Here is an 18,826-nt window from a genome sequence, read left to right on the forward strand (position 1 = left end):
TGCCAATGCCCGCCGATTTATTCTAGGTGTACTAGGGTTTCTGTGATGCTAGTTCTACTACGATGCACTATTGTATATGTCTCATGATATTCATGTTTCAGATAAGACGCTTGTCAACGGGCAGTGCTTGCAAAACCGCCCCCAGACAGACTGGGGGCCGTCAAACACGAGGTGTGGCTCAGGAACCATCGGCCGATCTGCCTCGAAACAGGCATCGCCAAAGCATTCCTCCATGCTGAATTAGGCAGGTGAACGACATGACAGCAGCTTCTTGACCTCATCTCTATAGACAAATGAGCCGATCCTTACTGCTGTCAGAATCCGTCAACGTGCGTGCCCAGACCCATCTCGCGCCCAACCTCCAGCACCTTCTTCCCCACGACTAGGTCCATGAGTCCCATCCCCACACATTTGTAGATGACATTGCAATCCGGGCGCACGTCCAGCGCACCGCCTGGCCCTAGCGCCCCCAACAAATCGCCCATTTCGGTCAATTGGTCCTCTTGAATCTGCGCGGAGATTAGCTCGCCTGCCTCCTCGAGACAGGCGGTCTTGGAGTCGACGTAGATCTTCCCACCCCCTGACATAAGCGTGTCGGTATCAATCTCGTGCATATGCGGCTTGTATGAGCCGATGAGCGAGATAAATCGCTGTTTCGGAGCAGCTTGGAGGGCAGAGAACGGGAAGTTGGGCGCAGGTGATGGAGTGCAGCTGAAGATCACGTCGCAGGCTGCTAGTTCCGCGTTGAGTCGGGACTCATAGTCATCCACGCCCTCCTTGGCGAGCGTAGCAAATTCCACATGCGAGTGGCTCTGGCGTAGAGGAGCAATGACATCGCGCTCCGTTTCCTCCAGACGCTTCCGACCCCGGTTCACGAAGGTGATGTGACGGATCTGGTCCGGGTAAAGCAACAGAGCCAGTCGGGCATGCCATTCCGCCTGGCGACCAGATCCGAAAACAAGAATGGTCTCTTTAGAAAGCGCTGGACACCTCACGAAGAGGGTCATTGTCGCCAGCGCTGTGCGAAAGGCCGTCACTTCCGCCGCAGCGAGAAGGCCTTGCAAGCGACCTTCTGGCGAGAAGACATTGATGACCCCTCGAATCCCGCTGCTGCTGACGGTGACAACCTTGATACCGGTGCTAGCAGTGTCAGAGACCGGCATGAAAATGCAGGTGTTCTCATCTTTGGTCGTGAATACGGTGCGCAATGGCTGGTGAATGCGCTGCTCCGATGCCGGAGCTGTTGATTTGGACTCGGCAGAGATGGCAATCAGGGCTTCACCGAGTGCGGTGATGAGACTATGGCCTTGTTTTTGAGTCAGGCTGCGGAAAATCTGGGCTACGTCTGGCTCGGAGAGGACGTGCATTTGGGATTGAGTGGGTGTGGGGTTGCCCGGATTGATGCGTTTGCAGGAGTTTGTGAATATAGTGATTTAGACGGTGAAGATATTGTTGTCTATGGCGATAGATGGTTGTATCAGACAGATTACCACAATGATCTTGCGCAAGGAGATGGGTGTAGGAAGTGTTCCGCACATCGGATGGACGATCCGCGGGTTATCTCGGCGGGGTGGAATCGTGGAGAATGCTACAACTGTGAACTATGATTCATGGACAACAATTATTCTACTCGGGCATTCCATTAATCATAAAAATAAACTTGAATTATTGAATTGCTATTATCATCAGCAGACATAACCCATGAGCAAACACGCTAACACCATCTATAGGATGCATTCCAAACGCAAAAACGCAATCAACCACAACAAAACGAAAGCACCAGTCGTCCGCAATGCAGCAAAAAGAAAGAGAAACAAAGACCTCAGTTGCCGCCTCCAAGGATCATCCGGCATCGGCGCTTCAACTCGCTCATCATCGCCAGCTGGGACTCCTTGGTGCGTCCGACAGCCTCGGTGTTCTCCATAGCCCGCCGCATCAAAAAGCCCATGCACTCCTTGACGGATCCCCACGTCAGCAGCTTGTAGACATGGGGTGCCTCAAGCGGTGTGGCGCCGACAGCGGCTTCGGCGCTCTCGAAGCCCTGCACCAACTCGCAGCTCACTTCGTCGGCCATGCCTTGCAGCTGGGCGTAGCTCAGATCCACGTCGTAGTTTTCGCCACGGGTCGCCTGCAGCATGCGCAGGGCGTGGGCCTTCTTTACAGATTCGCGGTTGTGCGTGGCGATGATGACGTTCACAGGTGGTAGTTCAGTGGGGGTATCCTTCGTAGGAGGCTGGAGCATGGAGTTGTAGCGGCGAGTCAGGAGAGCCTCGACAATCTCGTCGTAGCATGCATCTGTCTCCTCTTTCTCCGCCCAGATCAGGTTCCGCGGCTCCGTCTTTAGATACGCGCCGCGGACAAGCTTGACACCTAGCGTGTATCCCTCGCGTCGGGAAATCTCAAGGTGACGGGCCAGAGTGGCGGGCGTAGAGCGCAGGTAGGCCTGGTAGGTACCGTAGAAAGTGGCGCGGCCGGGGGTCTTGGTGTTGCAGTATTTCTGGTACTTCATGATCCAGGCCTCGATGCCGGGCTGCACGGCTTGCTCCTCTGCGTCGACGAGCAGACGCACACCGCGGGCGACAGCCATATCACAGACTTTCTTGATACAGACATCCATGAATTCAGTTGGTGGAGCTTCCTGCTGCAGCAGGCGGAGGGCGTCGATGCCCATTCCGGTGAATCTAAGTATTAGGTTAGATAGATTGTCAAGAAAGTCTGAGAGATGAACTTACTTCAAAGCGACGAAATCGCCTTCATGGGCCATATCAACAGTGGCCAAAGTGCCATCCAGCCACATCTGGATCTCCGCGCGAGCAGCCTTCGCATCATACGCAGCATCCTGGTTCTCGCCCACCAGAATCTCACGCGCATATCCCAACAGAACACCACGGCAGCCCAGAGACTTGATGTTCTGAATCGACTGCTGCACCTCGGCCTTGTTCTCGCCGGCATTAAACTGCTTGTAGATGGTGTGCTTGACCAGCATGTTCAGCAGTGGGTTTTTGGCGACATCCCACAGCGCGGTGCGCGGGTGTGCCAGGCGGGACAGGGTATAGATGCATGGCTTGAGCAGGATGGGGGACGACGAAATAGACAACACCAGCAACGATCTCAACACGTTCGCCAGCGGCAGCTTGGCCAGCGGCGCGGCGAGAGCCCGACGTGATGGCGGGGCAGGAGCAGGCGAGAGAGGCTGCCAGAGCGGGCTGGTCGCAGTAGCCGCAATCGAGGAGCGGGTGTTGCTCGTCTCACTGACGAACCTCTTGCCAGCCCGGCAGGGCGCAAGCAGGGAAGCGACCTGTGGGCGAGGTACAGCTTTCATTACTGACTTTTGTGGCTGGCGGAATATACTGGCGATGGAGGAGACAAGGAATAGCGTCTTAAGAAGAAAAGAGTTGTAATAGAGGATTATGGTTGGTAGGAAGTCTTGTTGGGAGCCACGGTCGAGTGAACCTGATATGTAGGCCCAAGCAGGACTAGTTATCCTATACTTGCTTGACAAGGCCCGGTGGCAACCGCCTGCCACCCGGTACGGTCGGTGAGAAAGCGATGACACACAGGAACCACCCGTCGTTTCTAGTACGGAATATCGGAAACGGTGGCACTACTACTATAACTGACCGAGTATACCTCTGGCCGACTTCGATATCTTCCCCCAACAGCCAAGCGGATTGCCCGGGGCATACAGACTGCATGAACTGCCCTCCTCATCCCTCGGGCCATGCTTATCTCCCACCTGGTCTGTAACTAGGGTGGCGGGGCCCGAGTCCCTAGACGGTCACGGCCCGGTTGAAGATTGGGCGATTGATAAGAAGACAGAGTGACCGGCCCGGTGGTGGTGCTATCAGGGTCACGTGGAGACGGCTATTTTCGGCGGACTGGTTTGATCACGAGGTGTTCCAGTGGATCATACTATAGCCATCTGTTCTTCTTCATGGTCAATCTTTTAGTCAATTATTGGTGTTCATCGGTGAAATAGTTGGTTATAGATAGAATCACTCAACACGAAGTTGATCCCTGTGCACAGGTACTCCCCGACAACCCACCCGCTGATCCTCAGCACTGACTCGCATCTTTAAATCGGCCACCAATCAAACTGCTCCCACCCCGGACCGATGGCACTAAGCCTCACCCGTACCGGGAGACGACAGAGTATATACCAACCCCAGTGAATGAGATCACAGTCATAATGATATAACCCTAAAAGTAATAGTTATTATGTCACGATGATAGCCAACCCCCACTGATAGGACACCCACCGAGATCCCCCCTAGAGCCGAGGACAAGCGCCGATCGGGCTCCAGTTTCTCGGCCTGGACACCCCACGCACAAATGGGGGCCCCCTTTTCTAGAAACGGTGAAGTGTTCCATGCCCATGTCTGGCTAGCCCTAATGATAATGTGCCCCATTTAGCCAAGAACCCATTGTGTGTACCTCCGATCAGGCCCGAATTCGGTGGGGGAGTTTCGTTTGTGTTTCTGCTTCCCCACAAATCAGGCTCATTATTCTCGCAGTCTTTATCCCTCATCCCCTGGGGCATCGTTCGGTGGCAATTGTTTCAGCTCTCTTCTTGCGCGGGGAATCCGGTCCGGGGAACAAGAAGAATAGAAAGAGCGCGCTCCACACCCGTTTTCCCGGTCAACAGGGTACTAGGGACATTTAGAGTTTTTCTTTCTGCCTGTCTATCTTTTTTTTCCTTTCCCACACTCAGTCAGTCACTTCCCTTCTGACACTCTTCAAAATCCTGCCCACCATGGAGACATCACCGAAAGGCCTGGAGGAAGGCGTACTGGCCACCCCCCCAGAGTACAATGACGAGAAGTCGATGGGCCAGGTGGATCCCATGCCGAACTCGCAAACCCACCGCGGATTGAGCTCCCGGCACATCCAATTTCTGGCGTTGGGTGGTTGTATTGGCACCGGCCTGTTCGTGGGAAGTGGTGCGTCGCTATCGACCGTTGGTCCTGGTAGGTGTCTTTCACGAATAGTCGTTAGGAAGATGTGAGAGCTAATCATCATGACTTGTCGAAGCTCCTCTGCTCATGGGATACATTGTCATGTCGACTGTTGTATACTTTGTCATGAATATGTTGGGCGAAATGACAACCTACCTGCCCGTCCAAGGAGTCTCCGTCCCGTATCTCATTAACCGTTTTACGGAGCCGAGTTTGGGGTTCGCCATTGGTAAGTCCCGGTGGTGGTGAGTGGTGGAGATTCGTTTCTGACTATGAGGCCAGGATACAACTATTGGTACTCCTTTTCAATGCTGCTAGCATCAGAAGTCACCGCCGCCGGATTGGTCATCCAGTATTGGCCAACCTCCGTGAGTGTGGGAGTGTGGATTGCAATTATCCTCGTGGGTAAGTAGATCACGTCGGACTGTATCTGTCTCTGTCTAACGAGTCCAGTGATTCTCATCCTCAACATCGTTGCCGTCTCGTGGTACGGTGAGGCCGAGTTCTGGTTTGCGTCCCTCAAGATCATCGCCATCATTGGTCTCATCATCCTGGGCGTGGTGCTTTTCTTCGGCGGCGGCCCGAACCATGACCGGCTTGGATTCCGATACTGGGAGCACCCGGGCGCATTCAAGCACGGATATCTCGTGTCGAATGTCAACACCAGCCGCTTTCTTGCCTTTTGGACTGCTTTGATCAAGTCCGGATTCTCGTTCATTTTCTCTCCGGAACTCATCACCACCGCCGCGGGAGAGGCTGTCGCCCCGCGTCGCAACATCCCCAAGGCAACCAATCGCTTCATCTACCGTCTGTTTGCCTTTTACGTGCTCGGAAGCTTGGTGATTGGCGTGACTGTCGCTTACAATGACAAAAGCCTCCTCTCCGGAGTGGCCAGCGGCGGCTCCGGTGCTGGCGCCAGTCCGTTTGTGATTGGCATTCAGAACGCTGGTATCCACGGCCTAAACCATGTGATCAACGCTGTTATTTTGACATCTGCTTGGTCCTCGGGAAACTCCTGGGTGTATGCTGGATCTCGTACGTTGTATTCGCTTGCATGCGAGGGTCAGGCCCCGAAGGTGTTTACCCGCTGCAACAAGAACGGCGTGCCCTACATGTCTGTTCTGATCACCTGGGCGATTGGCCTGCTCGCCTTTTTGAACCTGTCGAGTTCGGGAGCCGATGTTTTCTACTGGTTCACCAACATCACCACCGTTGGCGGGTTTATCTCCTGGGTTCTGGTGGGAGTTGCGTATCTGGTTTGTTGCTGTCCTCCCCAATTCTGTATATTGTACTGACAAGATCCCTACAGCGTTTCCGCAGTGCCCTGCAGTTCCACGGTCTCCTCGAGTCACGGCCTTTTAAAACTCCCTTCCAGCCATGGGGGACCTACTACGCCATGGTGATGGTGGGGCTACTGGCCATCACCAATGGCTACGCGGTGTTCTTCCCGGGCTCCTTCACGGCGTCGAGTTTCCTCGTGTCGTATATTGTTTTCGTCATCTTTTTCGTGCTCTACCTGGGCCATAAATTCTGGTACAAGACGCCGTGGATGGTCAAGGCGTCCGAAGTTGATATCTTCACTGGTAAAGAGGAGATTGACCGATTGAGTGAAGAGGACGTTGAGAGACAGCCGCGGAACTGGCTGCAGCGGGTGTGGTGGTGGATTGCATAGATCGAAGTGTACCCTGTATCAAATATATAGATGTCCTTGCAGCGCTGTCCTTGCTCCGTATTCGTCCCTGCAGTCTGAGTCCATGGGGTCTGCGTCCGTCCGCTCTGACTTGCTCTTCCTCTCCTTTCCTTGCTCCGCGTCTACGGAATGGTCCATACTCCTACGTGAAGTATGCTGGCTCTATAGTTAGCGTATGATCATAATTAGCTCCGAAACTGATACATGCGACCACAGGGTGTGGAGAACAGGGCTTCCCGTCCGCTCAGCCGTACTTAAGCCACACGCCGGTCAGTTAGTAGTTGGGTGGGTGACCACCAGCGAATCCTGACTGTTGCATGTACCCTTTTCTTTTTGTTTTTTTGGCTTGAATTCTCCGATTAAAGTCTGTTACTCTCTTTCCTATATAGATAAACTTGAAGAATTTTCATTACTCTCTGTCAACTAAAGCATATGACAAAATCAGAAGTATCTAGTACCTACTTCTGCCCCACAAGGTTAATTGCAACGGCCAACCAATCTTCAGTCCCGGCCCGGTTGTGCCACCCGGCACGGCTGCCGGCTCCTGCTCGCTCGCCGAGGTGGGCCCGGCCACTTTTGTACTGTGTGATGTACTGTGTACCTTCAAGCCGGTGATAGCCGGTACTTCGCATCATCCACGGCTTTTTACCCCGCGTGCTTCTCCAACGGACACATTCTCCTTCTTTACTTCTTTTTCTTCCCCTCTGCATCTTCCACCGTTCTCCTCTGGTTTATTGTAGCTCAAGATCTCCAAGATGCAGTCGGTTCTCATGCGTGCCAGAGCTCCCTCTGTTGCGCGGTGGCAGTCGCTCACCTCGCGCGTGTCTCCAAGCTCGCGGGCCTTGGGCACGTACGCAACCTTTAAGATTCCGCAGATTAACAACGAACCGAACGTGAGTTGTTATTTTTGGAAGCAATAACAATTTTGGCTCTCTCTAACGATGGATTTCAGAAGCACTACGTGCCTGGCTCACCGGACCGCAAGGGTTTGGAAGACGCGCTCGCCGCCACCAAGAAGAATGCTCCCCTCACCGTGCCTCTGGTGGTTGCGGGGAAGGAGGTAAGTGCTTGATCGACCAAGAAAAATACATGTAGCCATTTAACTCAATTCGCTACAGATTAAAAGCTCTCAGACCTTTACGCAGACCAATCCTTCCACCCACGCTCCGCTCGCCACCTACTCCAATGCTTCCAAAGCGGATGTCGAGTCCGCTATTGACGCGGCTCTGGCTGCTCGCAAGTCCTGGGCTGCAACTCCTTTTGCCGAACGCGCCAGCATCTTCCTGAAGGCCGCTGATTTGATTGCGACCAAGTACCGTTATGAAATCATGGCTTTGACCATGCACGGCCAAGGTAAGAATGCCTGGCAGGCCGAGATTGATTCGGCTGCTGAGCTGGTCGATTTCTTCCGATTTGGCGTCAAGTACGCCGAGGAGCTGTATGCGCAGCAGCCGGTGCACCATGCGCCTGGAGTGTGGAAGTGAGTTTCTTTTTTGCTCGCATGAAAACTACCTTTTGCTAACTCTATACCAGCCGTCTTGAATATCGTCCCCTGGAAGGCTTTGTCTATGCGATCAGCCCGTTCAACTTCACTGCGATCGGTGGAAACCTGGCTGGCGCGCCTGCTTTGATGGGCAACGTTGTGGTGTGGAAGCCCTCTCCATCCGCCATTGCCTCCAACTGGCTGGTCCACCAGATCCTGCTCGAGGCCGGACTTCCCAAGGATGTCATCCAGTTCGTGCCTGGCGAGGCTGAAGAAGTGACCAGCACTGTCCTCAACCACCGCGAATTTGCTGCCCTCCACTTCACTGGCAGCACGGATGTCTTCCGCATGCTGTACGGTAAGATTTCTCAGGGTGTGGCGGATGGCAAATACCGCTCCTACCCTCGGATCGTTGGCGAGACTGGTGGCAAGAACTTCCATCTGGTCCACAAGTCGGCAGACGTCCGCAACGCGGTGGTCCAGACCGTGCGTGGTGCCTTTGAATTCCAGGGCCAGAAGTGTAGCGCTACTTCCCGCGTATACGTTGCCTCTTCCATCGCAGACTCGTTCACGAAGCAGTTGGTCGAGGAGGTGCAGAAGTTGAACGTTGGCGAGCCATCTGAGTTCACCAACTTCTGTGGGCCTGTCATCCACGAGGCCTCGTTCAACAAGCTTTCTGGTGTCATCGAGGAGGCGAAGAAGGACCCCGAGCTCGAGCTGCTGGCTGGCGGCACCTATGACTCCTCGAAGGGTTGGTATATCCAGCCCACTGTCTACCGCACCTCGAACCCAGACCACCCCCTTCTATCGCGGGAGCTGTTCGGACCTATCCTGGTGATTCACTCGTACAAGGATGCCACCGAGGCGGATTTCACCAAGATCTGCGAGAAGATCGACAGCAGCGGCATCTACGGCCTGACGGGATCTGTGTTCGCGCAGGACCGCGAGGCCATCCAGGTTGCTGACGACGCTCTGCGCAACTCGGCCGGGAACTTCTACATCAACTGCAAGAGTACCGGTGCTGTTGTCGGCCAGCAGCCATTCGGTGGTGCTCGTGCCAGCGGCACGAACGACAAGGCTGGCAGTGCCAACTTGCTGTCGCGCTTTGTGAGCTTGCGCTCTATCAAGGAGGAGTACTGCCCGACCTACACCGTTGCCTATCCCAGCAACGCCAACTAGAATAATTTCTCCGTGTTGACATTACATGTCTTATGATATACGGGCACCATCTTGCATTTTACCCTTGGCGTTATGTTTCTTCCCTGAAAGGGAAAATGGCGGACATGGTTTTAGTGTATAAAATTCCCTCCACAGTCGCAAAAATGGTCGATTCTCTCTATTTATTGCAATCAGTCGCACAGCTCTTTAATAGCTTCTGCATATTCTCCATAGCCTTCTTCGCAAACGCATCCATCTCGTACTTCTTTCCTTTCCCCTGCGGACCCCCATCAAAGATCTCCATCGAGAACCAACCCCGAAACCCCGTCTTCAGCACCGCCCTAGCCACCTCCTCAATGGGTAAATATCCCCCATCATATGGCATGGGTCTATAATCATGACTCCATCGCCCCCGGGGTCTTAGTCCTCCGACAGTATTATCCTCCAGCGGCGGAGAGACCTTGTACGCATCCGAGATCTGGAGCAGATAGATCTTATCCGCAGGCACCGAACGGGCGAGCTCGCACATGCTGGCTTCGAACCGCTCGCGCAGCTCCTCTTGAGGAACATTCTCAATCAATCCGGACTGGGTGGTCGGATCGCCCCATTCGCTGCCGGCTGTCTGGAACGTGTCGAGACAAAGTCCGACGTTCGGCTTGTCAACGGCTTGCACAACTTCCCAGGCATCTTTCCAGCCCGGTGCGTGCGTGGACCAGCACCAGTTCTCGTAGGCGAGCCGGAATCCGTGCTTGGCCAGCAAGTCGGCTAATTCGCGGAGATCAGCGACAATGGTGTCGCGCGCCGTGGAGATTTTGGAGGCAGGTGTATCAGTCGCGCCGACCTATATCCCCACAAACAATTCTCAACAACCAATCTTTTGAGGAGAAAAAAAAAGGGTACATACTTGCAATAAATCAGTTCCCACAATCTTCATAATCTCAATCCAGCCAAGCGCTCTCTTAAACGCATCCTGCCTCTCCGGCGAGCCCTTGGCCCAGCCCTCGAAATTCGAGAACGGCTGCAACATCATGACCTTCAGTCCATTCGCAACGCACAATTTCCGGATCTCCCCTGCAGCCGTCACAAGCTCCGCGTAGTTCTCTGGCTCAACGGAGTGGCCTAGCACGTGGGAGCCATAGTCGATTATGTCTGGGAAGGAGAGCTCGATGCCGACGAAGCCTGCTTGGGCGATTGCTTCAAGCTTGCGCGGGAGGGTGTCACTGGGGTCGCAGCCGATTGAGCAGGTAGCATAGGAGAGTGGGATGCATTGGAGGGAGGAGAATTCGATGTTGGAGGCCATCTTTTCGAATATGTTATTCCCTGGTGAAAGAATGGCCTGGTTGCGCGGCGCGGTTGCCACGAGATATTAGGCCAAATTGGCAATTGCAATTGCGATTGAGCTCCGGTGGAATACTGCGCTTCCTGTCTGGTGTTGATTGTGTTTCATTCTGCGTCCATCATGATGCAATGGGGTTGTTGTTAGGATTATTGACCATGTCGTCAATGTTGCATCATTCGTCTCATCAGAACAACCATTCTCCCATGCTTTGTATTTTACCCGGATGACCTGAATCATCCTCGGAGAAATGTTCCGTCCAGTACTCCGTGCCAGGATTCGCACCCATACTTGATGGTGGTCGCCTCTCAAGAAGTCTGATTAGCCGCCATGATGTAAACCGCTCATTGAGTACAGACAACAAGCCGGATTGCAGACCCGATTACCACCACCGACTATTTGCTCAAGAGATAGCCGCTCCCACTTGACACTGTGAAACGCTCTGCTCTCGGCTGACCGATCCTGCTATACCCTTGTGAAATAGCACCCCCGAACAAAAATATCCAAAATGTCACCCGCAGAGCCACTTCGGAGTTTCAAGCGTATTGGAATCGTGGGCGCTGGTAACATGGGCTCAATGATGACCTTTGCCTTCTCGGAGATGGGACTCGACGTCTCAGTCTGGGATGTGGAAAAGAAGAACGTGGACCAGATTATGGACTGGACCAAAAAAGCGAAAGACGTCAAGGGCAAGATCGAGGGTTTCTACAACATCGACGAGTTCACCAAGAGCCTTGAGGGTAAATCAGAACGAAAGCTCTTCATCTTCTCTATCACACACGGGCACCCCGCCGACTCGGTTTTGAGCATGATGAAACCGGACTTGAAAAAGGGTGATATTATTCTCGACGGAGGCAATGAGAACTACCGTCGGACTGAACGGCGCCAAAAGGAGTGCGCCGAGATTGGGGTCAGTTGGATCGGAATGGGTGTCTCGGGCGGATATCAGTCTGCACGGCATGGACCCAGTCTGTCTCCTGGTGGAGATGCCGAAGCGCTGGAGCTCGTCATGCCTCTGTTGGAGATGTATTCTGCCAAGGACCGCAAGACCGGCACGCCATGCGTGACACGGGTCGGCCCGGGAGGATCGGGGCATTTTGTCAAGATGATCCATAACGGCATCGAGGGTGGCATGATGTCGGTGCTGGCTGAGGCATGGTCCTTTATGCACCACGGGCTGGGGATGGACTACGACCAGATCGGAGATGTCCTGGCCAAGTGGAATGAAAGCGGCGAGCTGCGAAACAACTACCTCGTTCAGATCGGCTCCGATATGTTGAAGAAGAAGAGAACCGCCAAGGGCGACTACAAGGGCGAAGGCTCCAGCCGAGACAATGGTTACGTGCTAGATGATGTCCTCGACAAAGTGGTGCAGGATGATGATGGCACCGAGGGTACACCCTTCTGGTCAATCATGGACTCTGCAGCACGCCATGTGGCGTGCCCGACTCTCGCCGCGGCACATTACCTGCGCATCGCAAGTGGCAATCGCGAGGAGAGACTTCGCGCGTCCAAGAAGCTGCACATGCCTGTTCCCAAACCAATTGAGAAATCCCAGGACCACAAGAGCGTGATTGAGAACCTCCGTTGCGCGGTTTATTGTTGCTTCCTGGCGTCCTTTTGTCAGGGCCTGGAGCTGATTGCCCGTGCGTCCGACGACGAAGGCTGGGACATTGATCTCGGCCGATGTCTGCAGATCTGGCGTGCGGGCTGCATCATTCAGTCCGAGTACATTGCCGACCTGTTGCAACCTGCGCTGACATCAAACAAGCGTCTCACCAACATGAAATTCGTGGACGAGGTGGCGCGCGAACTGCACAAGAACTTTGATGCGCTGAAGGAGACCGTCATCGAGGGTACAATGTCGGACCAGTATATGCCCGCCATGTCGGCGAGCTTGGAGTACCTCAAGTATGAGGGTGGCATGGCACTGCCGACCAAGTTCATGGAGGGCCAGTTGGACTATTTTGGTGCCCATGCCTACAACAAGCCGGGTATTCCTGGTGAAGATCCGGGACCAGTCAAGAAAGGGCCCCATCATTACGAGTGGAAGCCAGCGTAAATTGGGAGAAGTGGTTGCAGATAGATCTAGCTGCACAAATTGTACACCTTACGTGGGACCTTTCCTTGGGAATGCCATTGCCGCCTTCTATAGATCCGATCTGTGGCTGCCTCAGGCATTCAGGGCCCACCCCGCCACTTGGTCTGCGTGGAAATTCGGGTCTTCACCACGTGTTTCGGTCGCAACTTCGTTCACTTTCCTCAATCTCAAAACGAGTCCGCGACCCAGTTAGCCCGCAGAATGACTGCTCTCCCTGATACCTACGATGGTGCGTGTATCCTGCCCGCTTCTTCCTCTCCAATGCCCCGCTTGGTTGATTTAGGCTGACGGTCCTCAATCTCACAGGCCCGGTGCCGATTGCTGTCATTGGCGGCACTGGTCTTCGCGAGCTGCCCGGCTTCACCCAAGTGGCCTCGCTGAACGTCTCGACGCCGTGGGGCACTCCTTCCTCCCCCATCACCATCCTCCACCACCAATGCCGACACAACAACAAGACCGTTGCCGTGGCTTTCCTCAGCCGGCACGGTCTGCACCACCAGATCGCACCGCATGAGGTTCCCGCTCGTGCCAACATTGCTGCCCTCCGCTCCATCGGCGTGCGCAGCATCATTGCCTTCTCCGCCGTCGGCAGTCTCCAGGAGGAGATCAAGCCGCGCGACTTTGTCATCCCGGACCAGGTGATTGATCGCACCAAGGGTGTGCGGCCATGGACCTACTTCGAGGGTGGTGTGGTTGCCCACGTCCCTTTCGGCGATCCCTTCGATGAGGGCATTGCCAAGATCGTGCGCGAGTGCGGCCACAGTTTGGAGGGTGACGGCGTGGTTCTGCATGACCGCGGCACCCTGGTCTGCATGGGTATGTGACATTCGCCCCATTGATTATCGAGTTGTCGCTAATAGTCCAACCTTCGATACAATAGAAGGACCTCAATTCTCCACCCGCGCCGAGAGCAACATGTACCGCTCCTTCGGCGGCAGCGTGATCAACATGTCCGCCCTACCCGAGGCCAAGCTGGCCCGCGAGGCCGAGATCGCCTACCAGATGATCTGCATGTCCACGGACTATGACTGCTGGCACGAGACCACCGCCGACGTCACGGTGGAGATGGTTATGGGCAACATGAAGGCCAACGCCGACAATGCGCGTCGCTTCGTGACGGCCGTTCTCGATGCCCTTGCCGAGGATGTGAACGTTAATCTCGTCCACGCCAAGCACCTGGCTGGCTCGATTAAGTTTGGTGTTAGCACGCCTCTGCCGCATTGGAGCCCTGAGGCCCGAAAGAAGATCGATTGGTTGTTCCCGGGCTACTTTTGAGGTAGACTGTTTATGAACGTATGGGTTTTCGGGGCTCTCTGGGTTTGTGGATACATATTTGATGAGTATATCTTCTTGATAGATATTTTATGGATAGAATGCCTTTTGTAGGGCAAATGAACATGGCATGACTATGACGGCAATCGGCCTCAGGTGTAATTCCGCTGTATGCTGCTAAATTTTCAACTGTCAAACCGGTTGAAATTCCATCCCTCACATGCCTCCCACGTTCATTTCTTGGTCCCATAGATCTTAGATTAAAGAGTCCCAGATTCCGCCAGTATCAGCCCTGTCATGCTCATCACTTCAAATGGCAGCTGGAAAGAGTTCCAAGCAGAGCCGCATAACTATGCTTCGATGAAACATGAAATCGGGTTTCCTAGGGTTTTGGAGCGGATTGGCGTTCACTTTCACTACGGAGATACATTTTACCATTTTCTCGCCGGAAAGGGCAATAAAACAGCATTCTAAACACTGAAGATAACCAGGATGTAGATTTTTTGACTCAGAGCATAAGTTTTCAGTTGACAATTTAGAGATAGCAACGGCCAAAGGTAGATAGATATTAGTGCATCAAAATAAACAAACAAGAAAGCAGTCTCTATAAAAGCATCTTCAATTATACCAACATTAATCCAAGCCCAAAAACAAAGGAAGGAAGCTGGCAGAGCAAAGCTGAATAGCGAGAGGAATGATCGCATTGTTAGCGTCCGAGTAGGGACCGGGTTTGATCGTCCAGCCCCAGGGAGCACCGACGGCGAAATATATCATAGCTAGACGATGACAGTGTCAGTATATCCGCAAAACAGTCGAGAATAAGATTACAAAAAGACCAAAAAAAAGAAGGGACAGCGAGAACATACCAGCTGAAATGATGAGACAAATTATCCAAGTCCACTTGAACTTCTGGACCATCTTCCCCAACCCAATGTAGAACCCAGATGGGCCGGGTTCTTTGGCGGTGGAGGCCCACTCAATATTAATACTGAAAGCGTGGCAGAGGAGAGCCTTGGCACAGTTCAAACTGATGCCGCTGAAGTAAATGATTAGGAATGGAAGCCACTTGATCGCATTCAACAGGGCCCTCCAGAAGGGCATTTCTTTCATCTGGTGACGGACCATGCTGAAGGCAATGGAGGCGAAGCCATTGAAGACAACTACCAAAGAGCACCAGATACCCCACGATGGAAGATAGTAATGGTCGATTTCGGAGTTGAAAAGACCGACTAGGAAGTAGTTGACAGTTGCCAACAGCATGCCCGCCGCAAGTGCATAGTCTGGGACGGGTTAGATCGGCTCGTTAGGCAAAATTCCAGATAGACTTACAAGTGAAAATGTAGGAGATGATGGTAACTTTGCTTGTGATTGGCATGTTACTCCAAAGAAAGCGCAGAAAGAGTCTCGTCACTGGACCCCTGTAGAACCATTGGTAGCTAAGTCTAGGTGTTAGCAAGCGACATCTTGATAGGCTGAGCAAAGCTAGTATCACTTACAAGGGATGGAAGACCAGCTCATTACAACCGTAGGCATACTTCTCCCACCGATTCAACTCGTCGTATAGAGTGAGAGACACGCCTTCCTTGAAGCCACCGTTGTGGTAAGTCGCCAGACGGACCAACATGCCTTGCATCTGTAAGCGAAGACTGATATCAAAATCTTCCGAGACATGTGCATCAGACCACCACTTGGTCTGGCCGTCTTTAGGATCGACAAATTCAACACTCTGCAGAGCCTTCCATCGAAGAAAAGCATTGTGACCCACAAAGGGAGAAACATCTCCACAGCCAACGCCATATTTGATGGCAGTGTAGACGACGTTTGTGAAGTATGCAACTATTGAAATGGTGAGACCGGATGGAAATAAACCAAGACTGGAGAAATGGAAGACACGTACTGCCGTTCTCGAACGTGTTATGAACAACTTGCATAACACCTGATCCATGCTGGAGAATCGCCACTTCAGGACTCTCGTGCATCTCCAAGGCACCGTAGAGAAGACAGTCAACAGGCACTCGAGTATCGCAATCAATGCTGTAAGAATGATTAGTTACTGAATGAATATACTGCAGCATGGACTTACAGTAGGATAATCTCGCCGATGCGGATATTGCCCTCGGCCCCTAGGGTTTGTTAGTAGAAGTTCCAGGAGTTGTGTTTTCAAAAACTGACATGTGCGACCTTCATCAGCAGCGAGCATGTTGTTGAGCGCCTGCTGGTACAGATGATCATCGTCTTCATCCGTGAGATCCTCCATGGCACAGCCTCGCTGTTGGATATTTAATTGTGTGAGACGGGCTAGCTCATCCTCAACGCGGTTTGAGAAGGCAAGACCGTAGTTCATGTTGCTAGCCTTCTTGAATTTGCCCTTCCGTTCAAATCCAATCTCGTTAGCCAAGGCTTGAGGCAGACCATCGTCTTTCTCAGTCTCCGGGTCCTCGCCAGCAGGCTTGGATTTGCGGAACCATCCCAAGCATGACCGGCTTTGCTTTTTTGTTTTCTTGCTTTTCTTGTTTGGCAAACGTGCAGTGTATCCAATTCCGTTTTCTCGGTAGTACTGCTTTCGAGCCTCTGCGAGTTCTGGCTGGATGCACTGCATGCCGTCATCATTGATAAAGACAGAGGCGGTGCCACCTTGTTCTTCGTAGTATTCGACGGCAGCAAGGACGCTCATCATTGTTGGCACAATGACACTATACAGTTCGAATTAGTATGTAAAGGCGAACGAAGTCAAGCCAGCTTACCCTTTGAGGCCTTCCTTATAAACAGGCATTTGGATTGTAACATGGGGCAGCTCATAGTCTCGGTGTGCCTTGGGGTTGGGTTTGATGGCCGAGTGAAACTTGGAGTTCTTGAGACAAAACCCAGCTGGGAGAAAGATCTGGAAGACACTGGTGACCAACACGATGAAAAAGAACTAGGAGCTGTCAGTATACTCCAGAATGAGATAGAAAAACCTCATACCAATGAAAATAAACCAAGTGGCGGGATTGTCGTGACCTGAAGATCTCAATAAGCGGCTAGATCAAAATGTAAAGAAGCGAAGAGCCTACCAAAGCAAAACGGATGTAACTACCATCCCAACTGTATTCATTTATCAACTGCGGGCAATAGTTAGTCAGATGCACAAAGATAAGGCTCTAAAAATCTCACTCTGGATATGCCAAGTGCTTGTGTCACGATAACCAGCATGATTGCCAGACTGATCTTGAAGGCATGAACTCGGAGTGTCGGTCTGGGAGCCGAGTTGCTTTCCAAATCAGGCGTGTCGTCGTTGGTCTTTTCTTCCAATGCGACAGCTCTGCTATAGACCTCGTGCTTCTCATCGAGCGCGCCTCGAACAGAGCAAATGTTGCTGTCGGCCTTTGTTGATCGTAGCATATTCGAACCGTTGAAATCCATTGGGGAAGAACGCCCGGAGATTCGAGGAGTGGTCGATGTCGAAATTCGAGGGCCCTGGTAGTTACCATTATGGTTAGCAGTACGTAAAAAGAACCCGAGGTAAAAAGACTCACTTTTCCACCAAGTTGTTTCTCAACATCATACGCCACGTTTAGGATAACACTTGCATCATGAGACCAGATTAGGACCACGCGCTCTTGTACAACAATGCATGCTCTTGAGAGATGAACCAACGCTGGGTCCACGTCGTTTAGAGAGGCCACAATTGGGATACGTGCACTGGTGCTGTCGACAATAAGACTTTTCTGACCTGGAGTGATAGTGTCGATTATGGCGGTGGTCAATCTGGAAGACATGGCCACTGCAGCCGTTTCGTTCAGCCTGGAAATCGCATCTGCCAGCAGGGGAGACACGTCTGCGGGAAAGAAGGAGTATCCTTGATCTGGGATCTTCACTGCGACGCAAGTCGAAGACCAGCCTTGTGACTGAGAATTGCCTTGGGCCTCGTCGAACCAACCGAGAAGGGTTGCTCTTCGAGCCAAGTACCGTGACATCTGTACAAAGTTAGTCTTGCCGTGAAGTGAGCCAACTCGAGATTCAGTCAACACATACCGCGATAGGATCATCATCTTCGTCATTTTCAGAGATTGCGTGCGAAACCAAGGAATGAGCAACAGATGGTGTCCCTCGTCGGGAGCGCGAGCTTGCGCGCGGAACAACCGTGGGAGACAAGATTCGTACGACCTCAGCAGTAACTAGAGGAGGAGTTGACGATCGAGACATGTACGCAACTTCAGTTCGGCCTTCAGACTCGAATGAGTCTTCACCTACTGGAAGCGGCCAAGTTTCTGGCTTAGTTGACCCATTGGAAAGGTCGCCGTCTTGCGGATTGACATCCATTGTAAACCGCACTGTGTTGAGAAGAGAAGTGCACGAGGTTTGTCAAAGAGATGCGCTGACGGACATCAAAAGCCTTCTTTCGTATCTCACAGGCGGGACAGGTGGGTAAAAAAGGAACTCGGACTTCAAGGATATACACAGATAGGAAATCGTGAACGAGGAAAAAAAGTAGAAGATACCGACAAGGACAGCACCCTTGGTCTAGACCTGAGCATACAAAGAGGCAAACCGGCGGGCATCGCCGATACATTTGATTTAGAGCATAACAGGCGACACGCTCGTGTCAACAAGCACTATCGAATGTGGCACTTGCAGGTTGTGCTGAATCAACTCTCGCCTCTATAGGAAAGGCCCAATCGTCGAAGAGGATAGCATCACGGCCGTATGATAGAACGGTGCCTTAGACATTGTGGATCAGGCTGGAATCCGGCTGGTCCACGAACACACGTTCGGTTTTTTTTTCGCGTAATTGAGCTTGCCTTGGGTGTTTGGTAGAATCTAGTCTCGGTCACACCGAGTTGACAGCGCA

The 18,826-nt window shown here is 52.7% G+C and overlaps 8 protein-coding genes across 8 annotated transcripts; 4 read left to right on the forward strand and 4 right to left on the reverse strand.

Annotated features, from left to right (window-relative positions):
- Nucleotides 1–314: 314 nt before the first annotated feature.
- N7474_002711 (putative proline utilization protein PrnX) lies at nt 315–1,367 on the reverse strand (the record flags this gene model as incomplete). Its single annotated transcript, XM_057194126.1, has 1 exon — nt 315–1,367. The coding sequence occupies one exon, from the start codon at nt 1,365–1,367 to the stop codon at nt 315–317; it is 1,053 nt and encodes a 350-aa protein (XP_057055481.1).
- Nucleotides 1,368–1,822: 455 nt separating this feature from the next.
- Nucleotides 1,823–3,322, reverse strand: N7474_002712 (proline dehydrogenase family protein; the record flags this gene model as incomplete). The annotated part of the gene is made up of 2 exons (XM_057194127.1): nt 1,823–2,681; nt 2,733–3,322. 2 exons carry the CDS (start codon nt 3,320–3,322, stop codon nt 1,823–1,825), a joined length of 1,449 nt encoding a protein of 482 aa, XP_057055482.1.
- Nucleotides 3,323–4,753: 1,431 nt separating this feature from the next.
- N7474_002713 (uncharacterized protein) lies at nt 4,754–6,627 on the forward strand (the record flags this gene model as incomplete). The annotated part of the gene is made up of 5 exons (XM_057194128.1): nt 4,754–4,967; nt 5,032–5,184; nt 5,238–5,360; nt 5,409–6,211; nt 6,265–6,627. 5 exons carry the CDS (start codon nt 4,754–4,756, stop codon nt 6,625–6,627), a joined length of 1,656 nt encoding a protein of 551 aa, XP_057055483.1.
- Nucleotides 6,628–7,400: 773 nt separating this feature from the next.
- prnC (delta-1-pyrroline-5-carboxylate dehydrogenase prnC) lies at nt 7,401–9,307 on the forward strand (the record flags this gene model as incomplete). The annotated part of the gene is made up of 4 exons (XM_057194129.1): nt 7,401–7,538; nt 7,598–7,705; nt 7,764–8,125; nt 8,179–9,307. 4 exons carry the CDS (start codon nt 7,401–7,403, stop codon nt 9,305–9,307), a joined length of 1,737 nt encoding a protein of 578 aa, XP_057055484.1.
- Nucleotides 9,308–9,464: 157 nt separating this feature from the next.
- N7474_002715 (sugar phosphate isomerase/epimerase family protein) lies at nt 9,465–10,586 on the reverse strand (the record flags this gene model as incomplete). Its single annotated transcript, XM_057194130.1, has 2 exons — nt 9,465–10,127; nt 10,191–10,586. The coding sequence occupies 2 exons, from the start codon at nt 10,584–10,586 to the stop codon at nt 9,465–9,467; spliced, it is 1,059 nt and encodes a 352-aa protein (XP_057055485.1).
- A 544-nt stretch (nt 10,587–11,130) lies between these two features.
- N7474_002716 (6-phosphogluconate dehydrogenase, decarboxylating) lies at nt 11,131–12,684 on the forward strand (the record flags this gene model as incomplete). The annotated part of the gene is made up of 1 exon (XM_057194131.1): nt 11,131–12,684. The coding sequence occupies one exon, from the start codon at nt 11,131–11,133 to the stop codon at nt 12,682–12,684; it is 1,554 nt and encodes a 517-aa protein (XP_057055486.1).
- Nucleotides 12,685–12,924: 240 nt separating this feature from the next.
- N7474_002717 (S-methyl-5-thioadenosine phosphorylase) lies at nt 12,925–13,998 on the forward strand (the record flags this gene model as incomplete). The annotated part of the gene is made up of 3 exons (XM_057194132.1): nt 12,925–12,952; nt 13,030–13,539; nt 13,604–13,998. The coding sequence occupies 3 exons, from the start codon at nt 12,925–12,927 to the stop codon at nt 13,996–13,998; spliced, it is 933 nt and encodes a 310-aa protein (XP_057055487.1).
- A 630-nt stretch (nt 13,999–14,628) lies between these two features.
- Nucleotides 14,629–18,297, reverse strand: N7474_002718 (uncharacterized protein; the record flags this gene model as incomplete). Its single annotated transcript, XM_057194133.1, has 13 exons — nt 14,629–14,771; nt 14,862–15,275; nt 15,325–15,431; nt 15,492–15,831; nt 15,893–16,029; nt 16,079–16,118; nt 16,168–16,688; nt 16,740–16,912; nt 16,960–16,995; nt 17,049–17,096; nt 17,149–17,451; nt 17,511–17,951; nt 18,010–18,297. The coding sequence occupies 13 exons, from the start codon at nt 18,295–18,297 to the stop codon at nt 14,629–14,631; spliced, it is 2,991 nt and encodes a 996-aa protein (XP_057055488.1).
- Nucleotides 18,298–18,826: the final 529 nt, after the last annotated feature.

The sequence above is a fragment of the Penicillium riverlandense genome (genome assembly GCF_028828495.1).
Source record: "Penicillium riverlandense strain IBT 135883 chromosome Unknown utg000002l_segment0_segment0, whole genome shotgun sequence".
In the NCBI taxonomy this organism is placed as follows: Eukaryota; Fungi; Ascomycota; class Eurotiomycetes; order Eurotiales; family Aspergillaceae; genus Penicillium; species Penicillium riverlandense.